This window comes from Mesoplodon densirostris, chromosome 1 (assembly GCF_025265405.1).
Source record: "Mesoplodon densirostris isolate mMesDen1 chromosome 1, mMesDen1 primary haplotype, whole genome shotgun sequence".
Classification (NCBI taxonomy): Eukaryota; Metazoa; Chordata; class Mammalia; order Artiodactyla; family Ziphiidae; genus Mesoplodon; species Mesoplodon densirostris.
The window spans coordinates 115,816,795-115,829,154 of record NC_082661.1 but is presented as its reverse complement, the minus strand read 5'-3'; the positions used below and the strand labels follow the sequence as shown (position 1 = coordinate 115,829,154).

The window sequence follows — 12,360 nt, the reverse complement described above, 5'->3', positions numbered from 1 at the left end:
CCTGCTGCCCTGCTCCCACCTACTCAAAGCTTCACTCCACAAATTATTCCCTTATCTACTCTTTTGTGTCCTTCCCACCAGAACAGAAGCATGTTCAAATCTATTTTAAAAAAGTAAAAAAAAAAAAAAGGCAAACAGGCAAAAATAATCCCCATTCAACCTCACAATTCTATATAGATATTTATCACCCTCTACCTTTCTTCTCCTTCTCAGCCTTCTCAGTAAAGAGATGTCTATGCCACATCTACTCACACATGAAACTCTACGTACTTCCCCACAATACACACTTGGACCACCAGTGCTCCATCTCACAATCCTCTGCAACTGTTCTCACCATGGTCCTATGATGTCCATGTAATGAATCCTGGAGAATTTTCAATCCTTACCTTGTTCAATCCCTCAGCAGAATAAGATTTTGTTGACCACACACTCCAACAGTTACTATATATGCTCACACTTAAGATTCTCTCCTTTTTTTTGGGGCAGGGGAGCTCCTTTTTTTCTAACCACCTCTTAAGCATCTATGTCTTTAGAGGCTTGGTCCTAGCCACCTGTTCTTCTCATGCTTCCTTTTCTGCCTGCGCAAGATCATCTACTACTATGGCTTCAATTACCTTCTAATGCTGACAATTCCCAAAACTGTAATTTTATTTTATTTTTAAAATTTTTTAAATGAATTTATTTATTTTATTTTTGGCCGCGTTGGGTCTTTGTTGCTGCGCCCAGGCATTCTCTAGTTGCAGCGAGCGGGGGCTACTCTTCATTGCGGTGTGTGGGCTTCTCATTGTGGTGGCTTCTCTTTCTGTGGAGCTCGGGCTCTAGGCAGGCAGGCTTCAGTAGTTGCAGCACGCGGGCTCAGTAGTTGTGGCTCGCAGGGCTAGAGCGCAGGCTCAGTAGTTGTGGTGCGTGGGGTAGTTACTCCATGGCATGTGGGATCTTCCTGGACCAGGGATCAAACCCATGTCCCCTGCACTGGCAGGTGGATTCTTAGCCACTGTGCCACCAGGGAAATCCCCCCAAAACTGTAAATTTAAGCCTTCTGTGAGATATGGAATATCAGACATGACTATCTTATTGCATGTTAGACATCTCCACTTAGCTGTCTCACAGGTATTTTTGACTAACATGTCCAAAATTTAATTTGCCATCTTTCCTCTTCACTCTAGGCCTGCAATCATTCTGGTGCTCCCCACTTTAGAATATGGTTCTGCCATCTACTCAGCTGCCCAAGTCAGAAGCCTCAGAGAAACGTGACTCCTCTTCCCCTCATTCATTCTCAGGTTATGAGATTAAACGAAATAAGCACCCAGAAAATACTAGCTATTACTATTTTTTTCATGGTCAATTCATCATTCAACAGTTAAGGACTTCCTTGAAACTCAGACTAATGCTATATAAACTACTCCCACTACTCTTAATTGTTTCTCTACCATTAAACTTGTCAGAGTTTTTTTGTAATCATTTACTCAAATTTTGTCTCCTCAATCAGATGATAAACTCCAAGAAGGCAGGGTGTGTGTGTTACTTTCTGGTTCACCACATTATCTCCAATACCTTGATGTCGAGTGAATATTTGTTGAATGAATGAATGTTTGGAAAATTCGTGAGCTCTCCATAAATAAAGTATTAAAGGAAGAAACAATGATCACCTGTCAAAAACGTTAGAAGAGATATTCAGGCAACAAGTGGAAAGTTGAGATTAATGCCCTGTAGGTTTCTAAAATTTAACGATATTTTATTTTAATCTAGAAACACACAGATTCTTATATTTTGCCATTAAAATCAGACATTTATTTACCTTTGCCATAATATCTGCATAAGCCATATATAAAAAATCTTCCTCCAGTTTGCTATGAAAAACAAGAAGAAAATCAGTTTTTAGGTAGAAGGTTAGTTACATGCAAAATCACCATCACTGTATAAAATAACTTTTATCCTTCAAAAAGTATGTCTTTTTAAAAAGAAATAAACACAAAACTCAGGCAAAGCATTATTCAGAAATATTGTAGAATCAGAGAGCAAAGATCTTAGACTTCCTAAACAGTGGCCCCATCTTACCTTACAGAAGAGACCTTCAAGTCTCACAAAATAAATGATCTATTGACTTACACACAAATGTAATAACATTAATATTCCCTTAAAACTACAAAAGTTGAACCAAGCAAATTTACATGATGTCAGGGCTTTTGACAGCAGAAGTGATATCTGACATTTGTTGGAAAGACTCCCCCAATTATTATGCTACTACGTAGTTTAAAAGTATGATGGTCATCATGATTCTTAAAAACTAAGATAGGTTAAAATCTGTTTACTATCCTCCTTTGAAAAATTATGGAAACCACTAATTCATTGAAGAAAGGCTTCCATCAAAAAATACCCGACGTTTTGCAAAGTTTTTTAGCAGTTTTAAACTTATAGCCATCAGAAAAATCCACTTATGAGAAATACCTCATTACCTGACAATGCCACACAGGGAGCTGCTCTATGCTTAGGGATGAGATGATTTTGTTAGTTAGGAAATAATAAGAGAAAGAGAGAGAAATCGTGAGAGAAGGATGGATCACATTAGCTAAGAGGGAGAAATGTACATTATTACGACATGCATAGAGGTCAGATGAACTCTTTAAGACTCATGTGGCTATGGGTTGATAATTAAATTCTCTGCAGAGGATGAGGGAGGCCTGGTGCAAAGTAGGCTTCCTCTCCCATGGCAGGGAAGCAGGTAAAGGTTTTAGAACCTCCGCCATGGCTCATCTACAGAATCAGCCTGTGCGGTGCCCCTGTAATGAGCAGATACTGAGCATATTTTGATTACTGGGCTTCTGAGTGCATTTCTTATTTAACTCCATAGAGGTTTGCCCTTTGTGGTTTCAGTGAATTCATATGACCAAGACTGTAGGAACCAAGAAAAATGGAGAATGCCCATAAAATAGATCTCCAAGAAACCTTCCACTGAGAGGATGGCGCACCCACCTCCTCAAGTTTCCTAAGACTTACTGCTGAATGGAGACAGAATCTATCCAGGAAATTTGGGGTCACCAGTGGTCTCCAAACATTTTTGGTACTGAAATTTGCTTTGGGCTCTTTTATTTTCTAAAGCCTGTTTGTGATCAACAGGAAGATTCAGAATCAAGTCAACCAGCTAATTACAATGTTGTTAAGAAAAATGAGAGCTAGGTAAGTATCTGATAGGTAACTATTCAAGCCTGAAGTTGTGTGAGCGTTGATTCGTAGTGTATGCCAGACTGGTCCTATCTTTGAACACTTCTCTCTCCTCCCAAGAACAAGATGAAACTGAAACAGGAACATGTGACGGACAGAACACTCAGACACGGGTTTCTATCTGTTCTTCCTACGTCTCGTGTGAATCCTCCCAACCATACCATTTCTCCGTTAAAGCCGTTCGACTGAACAGAAGGATCAGCTGATGGAGAGGATCAACCCGCTTAGTGCCTTCATCTTCCTCCGGAGGTTCTGCTCCAGGTTTCTATACAAAAGTCAAATTTATAAAATTTCACATTTAGGTGAAATGTTCACCCAGACCCAGGAGCACTATGAAGGTTCGGAACAACAAATAAAAAGAAAGTCTTTCTCTTCCTATTGTGGTGCGCGAGTGTGTCTGTGTCATATGTATTGTACCTGCACATGTATGCATGTGTGTGTGTGTGTTATATTAGCGACACAAAGGTATGCAGCTTTAAAAAAAAAAGAAGCTATTTAATAATGGGACCAAAAAACACTATGGGCAAGGATGACTTACCTCATTTAAAAATTCTGAATGCTATTCTTATAAGCAGATTCATAACTAACTGAAAAGTGTATCTGCTACATGGATTTCAGCTTTAGGGAGGGCTCAATTTACAAAGAATTGCAATAAAATGCTACATCACTCCAAGTATAAAAATGTAGTTCATGTAGCAAAGCAAACTGATTATCAAATGAAACATTTTTGTTGCCTACAGAGACAGAGAAAGGCAAAGAATGCTGAATGAGTTAATGTCTGAACCACTTACACATTATTTTTTCTCATTTTCAGTTACTTTTAAAACTTAAAAAAGTAATTTCATTCTATTGGATAGAACATGTACCATGAGGAAAATTATGAAGCATTTTTACTGACTGTAGAATTAATTAATCCCATTTGTTGAATGATTTAATGAATTTTATATCTCTATAAGAATTACCCATTCAGACTGATATTCTCTCTACATAAATGATGTTCTTTCTTGGATTTAAGGCTTAATGTTGCAGGTACTGTGTAAATTTCTATAAGGTTGAATATTCTAATATTCTACAGGTTTTGATTTTAAAGAGAAATGAAATTCATTTAAAATATAAGGGGGTAATCAGGGGTAAGGTTTTATGAACTGGATTAGTTTATCCTTTATGTTCCCTGATAATTTGTGAGTTAAACAAAACAAAACAAAACTTTTAGACAAGAGGTCTTTAACTTGGGAATCACAAAGCCTCTAACTAGTCTGCAAAATTCTGCAGGACTATATGCTTACAAACTTTCCTAAGATGGTTCTTGGTCAGATTTTTAAATAGGTCCACAGCTCATAAAAAATTAAGACAGTGGCTCCCCTGAGTGAAGCACTCTCAGTAACACAAGCCTCCTTATCAGCATGGTCGGACTGCAAAATTCTACTTGCCATTTATACTATATTTACCATGACTTCCTGCTCTTCCTATACCTAATCTATCATTCTCTGCCCTGTATATGTTTAACAACCAGCTACTTTTCATTGGCTTTTGTCAACCTTTAACCTAGTTTTGGTGAATAATTCTTTATGGTTCAGCTTTTATAGTAATATCCTGGTTCTGAGGTGTCTGAAGTTGCTTTGAGGAAGAATTTAAAAGAATAATAGAGTCAAAGTTTAGTTAAATTCTGAATTGCTGGGTGCTGATGAGATCTCTTTGAAAGAAGAAGAGTGACTTTTTCCCTAAACACTGCATGCAATAACAATCGAGAATAAAGTTTCCTAAGGCCCATACACTGCAATGATGTTTTCTCTTCAATGTTATAAGATAAATGGCTCACACCAATGTTATTCCACCAAGCCCAGACTTCCTTTCATCTTCTAACCCCATTAAAAATGTACCGCTAAATCTTCTATCAGTTTATCTTCAAAGTAATGTTCTTCTGTCTCAATCCAAGATTTTTCATATCCCTGAAGAAAGAGATTGACAGCCCGATGCCTAAAAGGTAAGCACAATTTCAAACAGTTATTTTTAATTAAAGTGAAAAGGTATTCAATAGCACTTTATCACTGGATTATCTGTGCACTAAAAGAATAAAATAAAAATAAACTTCCCACTCTCAACTGGAGAACAAGGCATCTCAGAGGACAGAGAAAGGTTTCTCAGATCACACACTGACATGGATTTAGTTATTTCTAAGTTTTGTAACATTGGTCAAGTTATCCAACTTTGTCAACTTTCACTTCTCTCATTTATAAAACGAGGATAACCCTATCTATGTGTCAGTTTTGTGAGACTCAAACTGAGATAAAGAATATAAAGCACATTGGATGGATGCTCATTACATGGTAGCTCTTATGACATAAAGTGGCTCTGCTTAAACGATGTTATGGAATTATCCAGTGCTCCTGTTAACATTAGATACAGACCCTGAGGATTACAAAACTAAATGTATGAAGGGAACTTTATGGGAGTATATATCCAAAGATTAAATCCTAGAATACTGATGACAAGTGGCTGTCTATGAATTAAAGAAGACCAGTGAACACTAAAACCATAAGTAAACTCATCATGAAATTGATGAGATTTATGGCTAAGGTTCCACTCTAAGAAAATCATGTCAATAAGGGAACATCAGAAGAGAATACCAGACGTGTTAAAATGAGCTGGTGCCATTGTAGGATGGAATGCTGAGCTTAACAGTATCAAAGGCGGGCTAAGGAATCACGAGACATAAAGGTAGACAGGTTTATGAAGGGCTTTGAAATCCAGGGAGAAGAACTGTCAACACAGATGGAACGGCCAGAACTCACCATAAATTCTTGTACGAGAGCGGCTCAGTCTTACTGGTACATCAGAATCCCCTGTGGAGCTTTCAAACAGTACACATGCTAAGCCCTCAGATATTCTGATTCAACAGGTTGAGGTTTGGATATTTCTCAAGCGAATTTGAGTGTATTTCCTAAAAGCACCAGGTCTGAGAACCACTGGAATAAGGGATACAATTCTGAATATGTTATATCCCAGAGAGTGGAACGGCAGACTCCGTGACATTGTAGAAACTAGCTTGGACTCTGCTGTCATCAACATGATGTGAGTCAATGAAGGGAGTTGAAGAGGTGGCCTTGAAGGGAAGGATGGTGATGCGAAACGGTTCAAAGGAAAAGTTGAATACCGTATGCTAACACATATACATAGAATCTAAAAAAACAGTACTGATGAACCTAGTGTCAGGGCAGGAATAAAGATGCAGACGTAGAGAATGGACCTGAGGACATGGGGAGGGGGAAGGGTAAACTGGGAAGAAGTGAGAGAGTAGCACTGACCTATATACACTACCAAACCTAAAATAGATAGCTAGTGGGAAGCAGGCACATAGCACAGGGAGATCAGCTCTGTGCTTTGTGACCACCTAGAGGGGTGGGGTAGGGAGGGTGGGAGGGAGATGCAAGAGGGAGGAGATATGGGGATATATGTATATGTATAGCTGATTCACTTTGTTGCACAGCAGAAACTAATACAACATCGAAAAGCAATTATAATCCAATAGAGTTGTAAAAAGAAAAGAAAAGAAAAACTTGATGAAACTTGGACAATGTCTATATAGGAGCAACCAGAAAAGAAATAAGAATATGAATTCAAGGTCAGTGTTCTATTTGACTAATCTGTGACACCATAATTGAGTCAGAGAATTTAGAAGCAGCACGTGGTTTGAGAAGGAACTGAAATTTATTTTATACTTGGTGAGTGACGAGATGGCAAGGAATTTAGTGGCCTTAGTGAAATGGAAAAGTTTTGTTTGTTTTGCTTTGTTAGTGGCGGGGGGCAGGGAGGAGTTATGTTTTTGTCTTGTTTTTTTCTTTATTTTACTACCCAACTTACGTTATTCATTCATTCAAACACTTACTGAAAGTCAGTGCTCTAGGTGCTGAAGATATGAAATTGAACATAGCTCTGAAGGATCTCGAAGTCTGAATCAGAGAGACAAACAGCCCCAATACTATAGGAAAGTGCCCACAACCAGAGGTATTTAAAAGTGTCCTAGAAACAAATAGGAGGAAGCATTTTCAACTTGGAAGAAGTAGAAGGGCATGGCTTGGTCAGAGATGGTCCAACAAAGAGATGCAGCTGAGCTGAGCCTTGTTTAACAGACATGGGGATGATGCCACTTGTATAAAGCTCAGATTGGGAAACAGCACAGTTTCTTAGGAGAATCACAAGAAGGCTGAAATGGTACCCTGGGCTAGACTTCAATGCCACGGGTTACTTTTCTTTTAACAAGTATATCTCCTGTATCTCTAGGAGAAGGTTGATGGGTCTGTCAAACGTGTTTACGTTATTCCCATAAGTTAGTTCCATATCAGTTCTTTTCCCCAAAGGCTAAATAATCACAAAACAATAAACAACAATTAACAATGTTTGTGTTATGTCCAGTTCTAAGCACTGTGTATACTTCGACCCATTAAATAACCTGAACAACTCTATGAGGCAAATTTTACAGTACAGCTGAGAAAACTATAACAAAGTCAGGGAAGAACCTTGACCAAGGTCGTGCATCCATAAGCTGCGAGGTCAGGATTCAAATCAAGGCAGTCTGACCCCCAAGACTGAGTTCCTAATTACTCTATCCTGCCTCACATATGTGAGCAGATCCTCCTGAGTATTTAAAAGTAATAGAAAACAAACTTATGGTTACCAAAGGGTAAACAGTGAGGAGGGATAAATTAGGAGTGTGGGATTAACATACACACACTACTATATATAAAATAAACAACAAAGACTTACTGTATAGCACAGGGAACTAACTATATTCAATATTTTGTAATAACCTATAAAAGAATCTGAAAAAGAATAGATTTTTATATATGTATAACTGAATCACTTGAAATACCTGAAACTAACACAATGATACTTCAATAAAAAATAAAAGTCATTTCATAATGACATTACAGACCAATGAGAATACCCAACAAAGGAAGACAAAGTCAAGTATTACACAGAAGAGCCAATAAATCTTGTCCATCCTTCTCTTTGGACTATTGTACTCGTGTTAAGGTAGATGCCACCTATCACTTGTTAGGGGAAGAATAACTTTAATCCATTATAAACATCAAAGAAATTCTGACCTTGGCAGGTTATACAAAGGAGCCATCCGAAAGCAGGCAACCACTGCCCGTTTTCTCTGCTTAGAGAGCAGCTTGTGCCACACGGCCTTTTTCGATCTCTGAGGATGCTCGACCTGAGATAGAATGACACAAAGACATATGTATTTAACCCCCCAAAGGCCCTCAAAAATACAGCTGCATCTTTTAGCTAAAAACTTTTAGAATTTCAATCCCAAAATTACCTCACAATTATTATGGGAAAACCCATGTCCTCAAAGTTACCCAATGCTAAATTTGAAATAGTTTCAAATGTTACATATTTTCCTTAGTAAAACTATAATACTTTCCCAACACTGTGTGCTTTAGAAGCTATGTGATCTTTAAAAATCAAAGAAATATAAAACTATTCTATATAAAACAATTTTGTATCCTTTTCAGAATTCGGTTATGGTGCCAAAACATAGTTTTTGCCTATGCAAAACAATTAACCTATTCTTATTTATTTATCCATTTCCACTAATTTTATCACAAGAGCTACAACAGTAAACATAAATAGATGCAGTTAAAGAAAATTCTAATGAAAAGTCCGCTGTTCCTTAATATAACAGGATGGAGAGATGACAAGTCTTTGTGAACACATTAGTAGGAGTGAGTAAAAGAATTTAATTTTGCAAAAATGTTAAAATATATAATTACTTTGTTAGATAGGGACAAATGAGAATTCAAAAGTTGCAGTAAATGATGCAAGCAAGCTATGTGTTTAGCTAATGGTGTTTGGAATTTCAAGAAGAAAAAGAGATTAATTGTAAGTATTAGAGAGAAAAAAATCCCAGCATAGAATTCTACATTAATTAGTAATTTCTAGGCAATTGAACACTGTACTTCCCGGACTGTAATATCTCCGGCGCAAACATGTAGATTTCTGGAAGAAATAAAAACGTTACATTAGCTAAAAAAGTAAAACTAAATTTATTATCCTTTGCAGTAAAGGGTCAACATATGAATGTAATAATGCCTGAAGAAAACATTAAGAATGTTTGGATTACAGTGATTTGGAAATTTTAACAAAGCAATTTGTATAATTTGAAAGCACTTATTTCTGTGATCTTCTTCCTTCTATAGGATCAATAAACACTTTCTGATAATTATCCAGTTCAATTTTCTTCTTGGTTATATTAAGCAAAACAAAACATTGTTGAGACACTGCAGGTGAAAACAATCAAGGGTAGTATTATTCACCTAGAATACGGCATTCTGATCAACACGGGTGATAGTCAACAAACATAATTAATAAGGAAAGACCTTAAATAGTGAATTTTCCTATAAATCAAGTAAACAGATGTTGTTAAGATCTGTGATCCAAAGGTGAACATCAAGATGTGTCTTGTAATCGCTTGAACACCTGGGTTTGCTGCTGTGTTAGCCTGTCTGGAGTTTGAGTATTAGACAATTCCAAGGAGACAGCTTACTGTCCTAAGAAAAATGACCAGATGTACAGTACAAAATGTTCAATTGCAAAGGTTGCTGACCCTTGAGCCAAATGAAGTCTTTCCTCTGCACCCACTGTTTTTGCACCGAGTGTGGCAAATGAAAATATTCTTTGCCAACTATTCTATGACTCACAAATTAACATTAGAATAGAGGTATTAAAGGCATGACTTCTGCACACAGATATCTTCCACTCTTTTCTATTCTTTGATAACTGAGGAGTTCTTTTTACTCATATTCTTAACAGTTTGAAGAATACTTGGCCATGAAAATCTGACCCTCTTACCTTTTCCTAGATAATTCCTACTTCTTTAAGGTTTACACAGGGATCACCCTCATCGTGGCTAGAGTAAGTTTGGGTCCCTCTTATTCTCTCTTCAGTACATTTTGTATCCTGGCACATATAAGTCACTACATATTTATCTATGTGGCCATATACTCCACTAGAGCACAAGCCACTTGAGTAGAGGGACAGAATTCAGTCCCCAGCAGAGTACAATGCTGCCATATGGTAGTGCATGCAATAAATGTTCACAGGATAAACAGCTGCTCAGTAAAATGAATCTCACCACTTTACAAATAACATCATTCATTATGATCACATGTATTTATGACTATATAACATATGACTATAATAAAACAGGGTTCAATAAACTTCATTTAATGTATCTAAAAGTCATTCAAGCAAATCCAGATATGTGCATGAAAACCAGGAAGAATTAAAAACTCATGGTAGAGTAATGCTGTCAGAAATGGTCCTCTAGGAGCCATTTAATTATCATTGAGTAATCTTCCTAAATATGTATATACTTCTGGAAACACAACTCTATGACTTTATATATCACTTAACATTTCATTACCTCAAATCTTGTCATCTGTTGATGGATGATCATTTATATTTATTTAATATTTCCTGAAAATATTTAGGGAACCATTAAGTTGCCTAAATAATATTTTATTATCATATTATATTATTAATATTATGGTGTTACATTATGTAAACACATATCGATAGCCATATGGTATAAGAGTATCCTAGCTTAATCTCATCAGGTGCAGTGATAAATTGCATGGCACTGGAGAAGTTATTAGCATTTGGGGGGCATCTGAGTAAGCAAGGAGGAAATTAAGAGGATGCTACATTAGATATACCCTTCGGTTATTTAACTGGCCAGGGCAGTGATAGGAGGTCATCAGATAATATAAAATAGGAAGCAAAGAAACACATTTATTATTGCTATGTTAGTAAGTTCTGCAAAACATTCAGATGACAATATCCTGAGGTGACATGGGGCATTTCATTATTTTATGTTCAGTGTAAAATAACCGCCCCTCCATGTCAGGTAGGTATTGTCATGGAGACCCAGTGACAGAGCACACTCTTGGGTTTACACTGAGCACCCTCAGTCTGGTGTTATTTTGCTGAATGGACCTCGTGAGAAACAGAGACTGTCTCTGTGTTGCAGATATTTTACCTAAGCCAGAAGATCCCTTATACAAAAATATAATCCACCGATTGATGACGTTTCAGATATTATTGGTTTGGGAATTCTTGAGCAAAGGTAATAAATAAGAAAATCAAATACACAGTAAGCTTTGTAGCTTAAAATAGAATACAACTGAAAAATGATAAAAAAAACATTATTTTCACATGGCTCTAATACCAATGCACTGCTCTTCTCTAAATGTAACATATTGCTGAACTTGAGAAAAATTAGCCCAAAAATATTAAAAGGAAAGGTTAAATAAGTGACCTTAAATTCAAAATTCAAACATTAGACCAGGGAAAGATAGCATCTCAAACATGTTTTTATGATGAACAATAGAAAAAAATACAGTTATAAAACATTTGAAATCAGGTGTAACTCCTCAAATTTTTGTTAAAATGGCTTAAAATTAATTACATAATTTTAATTATCTGTTTAATTTTAGAAATATTTTGAAAAAGACTATAAAACAGAGGCCTTGATCTCCCCAAATACATTATTTATCGATGGTTACAAAAATTACAAGCTTGGAAGTGCTGCTGATTAGATACTAAGGACTCCCAAGTCATAGATTCTTTGTAATGAACATGCTGGATATATATGTTTTCTGGCCCACGGTTAACAAGTTAACACACATCCTTTAAAAAAATATTTTTTTATGGTTAAGGCAAATGTGATTGAATCAACACAAAATCTAACCTGTTCAAGATGAAAAAGCACATTTGCTATATCCAAGACCCTTTCCACTGTCTTCTCAGGATCTGAAGTGTCTTCTGTCCTGTTGGGTAAATCTTTGTAAAGAGCCATCTGCCATCTAATAGCAGGATCCTCCACCTGCAGAAAAAAAGAAAAATGTTAAAAAAAATACAGTGTAAAGAGGGGAAGACACACTTCTGAAGAGTCAATCTATAGCTATTTATTGAGCATAGCACAGGATGAAAACATGACGCAGAGATCAAGACAGAGAAGTACCTTGTACTCATGAAATTTATCCTCTGGTGAGGAAGGCAGACATCAAACAAACATTTACAGTTGTGACAAGGGCTACTAGAAAGAAATATAAGGTACCTGGAGATTTA

At 36.7% G+C, this 12,360-nt stretch overlaps 1 protein-coding gene across 1 annotated transcript in view; it reads right to left on the bottom strand.

Annotated features, from left to right (window-relative positions):
- The window catches only part of RYR2 (ryanodine receptor 2), a 727,841-nt gene that overhangs the window by 97,279 nt on the left and 618,202 nt on the right, over positions 1 to 12,360 (bottom strand). The window contains exons 74-80 of the mRNA XM_060096737.1: positions 11,981 to 12,115; positions 9,198 to 9,228; positions 8,836 to 8,840; positions 8,328 to 8,440; positions 5,103 to 5,199; positions 3,384 to 3,487; positions 1,799 to 1,850 (exon numbers count right to left, since the gene is read on the bottom strand). Of these exons, the coding sequence (XP_059952720.1) occupies positions 1,799 to 1,850; positions 3,384 to 3,487; positions 5,103 to 5,199; positions 8,328 to 8,440; positions 8,836 to 8,840; positions 9,198 to 9,228; positions 11,981 to 12,115 (537 nt within the window). The remainder of the gene's footprint in view (positions 1 to 1,798; positions 1,851 to 3,383; positions 3,488 to 5,102; positions 5,200 to 8,327; positions 8,441 to 8,835; positions 8,841 to 9,197; positions 9,229 to 11,980; positions 12,116 to 12,360) is intronic.